Genomic DNA, 1,909 nt, shown 5'->3' on the forward strand with positions numbered 1-1,909 from the left:
CGACTCCAATGGTTTACACCCATGATCCAACCACAACCGTTGATATTTTAAGACAACTTGTTGATGATTCGATGCACCTTGTTCATGTCTGTTTCCATCTCTATTTCTATGGCAAAATGACAAATGATGATCAATCTTTCAAACAAGGAATGAAAAGATAGTGACAATTAAACAGTTAATCACACTCTTTAGCTATAAAATCCCAATTTCCCAACTAAAATCCACAAGTAAAAACCCACATTTGATGATCTATCTACTTCACATCGCCTGGTTTTTGCCCACTATTTCTACCACATCTCCTTCTACCTTTCATATCCACTTCCTAGATTCTATCGATTTTCAGATTCTCTGATCCAATCTCATTCATTCATGATACATATTGGTTGCTGAAGGTTTTGTAATTTGGTGGATTTTGAAACAATGAAGAAGAATCGAAGAGGTATGATTTGCTTACACTCGATTAGTTTACAAGCTATGACCGCCATGGATTAGAATTTCTTCCACTCCGGATCTGTGGAAACGACGTTGACTAAAGAGAAAAAGGGGATAATGATGAAGAGATCAGTGCGTCCGATATTCAGTTTAGTGTTTCTTGTTGCCGCTGCCGCCACTCTCTGCTTTCGAATCATGGTTTCCGGCGGCGGAGAAGTGTTTTCGCCGAAAAACGTGGGCGAAGCAGCTCAGAAGCCTTCTCCGGTCTTTAATGCAACATTATTGAGGTTTGCTGCGGTTGATTTAGCTGAAGATTCGTTGAGGCAAGATGTCGAACAGTTGGTGAATGGTAATTTCCGAGGTTCGGAGAGCGGTCGCCATCGTTCATTTCTGTGGTCAGGGCGATACCGTCTAGATATTCGAGCTAGGTCTGCTAAGGGTGTTCCAGTACAGCTCAGGTCACCGGATTTCTACCGGCTCTGGTTGGATTTCCGGCGATATTTGCAGACCTGGTGGCGCAACCACCGGTTCCATCCTGATGTAATGTCAGATATGGTGAATGTTGTTAAGATTCTGAAGACCGGTGTAAACGACACTGATTTGAAGTCAGGGATGAAGTATAAAACCTGTGCTGTAGTGGGTAATAGTGGGATCTTGCTGAAAACCGATCTTGGTGATGTGATTGATGGCCATGAGTTCGTTATCCGATTAAACAACGCAAGAACCCGTGGGTTTGAACGCAATGTGGGTTCGAAGACGAGCCTTTCATTCGTGAACAGCAACATTCTACACATATGTGCGCGAAGAGAAGGTTGTTTTTGTCACCCATATGGAGAAAAAGTGCCTATAATGATGTACATGTGTCAAATGATCCATTTTCTTGATTATGTGGTCTGTAATTCTTCGCGTAAGGTGCCATTGATGATCACAGACCCACAATTTGATGTGTTATGTGCGCGAATTGTGAAGTATTATTCGGTTTCAAGGTTTTTGAAAGAGACCGACAAGCCATTAGAGGCATGGGCTGGTTCTCATGATGGATCTAACTTCCATTATTCTTCAGGTATGCAGGCTGTTATGCTTGCTATTGGGATATGTGATAAAGTTAGCATTTTTGGGTTTGGGAAATCGGAGTCGTCTAAGCATCATTATCACACTAATCAGAAAGGGGAGCTTCATTTGCACGATTATCAAGCGGAATACGATTTGTATCAGGATCTGGTGGAGAGACCTGATGCAATACCGTTCATTTCAGATAAGTTCAAGTTCCCTCCTGTTGTTATACATAGATGACACGTCTCCATACACGTTACAAGTAGTTTGCGTTTATTGAATTAGTTGTCTGTTTTTTGTGAAATTGTGATTGTAAGTGTCCCTTAGGGAATCAATGATACCAGCAAAAGAATGGTAATTGAATACAAGATGTAGAAGTAACAGTGAATTTGAAGAAATTCATGTTTCTTGTGATTTGGATCTA

At 41.2% G+C, this 1,909-nt stretch overlaps 1 protein-coding gene across 1 annotated transcript; it reads left to right on the forward strand.

Annotated features, from left to right (window-relative positions):
* The first annotated feature begins 268 nt into the window (after window positions 1-268).
* LOC112519663 (beta-1,6-galactosyltransferase GALT29A) lies at window positions 269-1,909 on the forward strand. The gene has a single exon (XM_025127877.1). It carries the CDS (start codon window positions 550-552, stop codon window positions 1,723-1,725), a length of 1,176 nt encoding a protein of 391 aa, XP_024983645.1. The 5' UTR covers window positions 269-549; the 3' UTR covers window positions 1,726-1,909.

This window comes from Cynara cardunculus, assembly GCF_001531365.2.
Source record: "Cynara cardunculus var. scolymus isolate 2C chromosome LG 10, CcrdV1, whole genome shotgun sequence".
Lineage (NCBI taxonomy): Eukaryota > Viridiplantae > Streptophyta > Magnoliopsida > Asterales > Asteraceae > Cynara > Cynara cardunculus.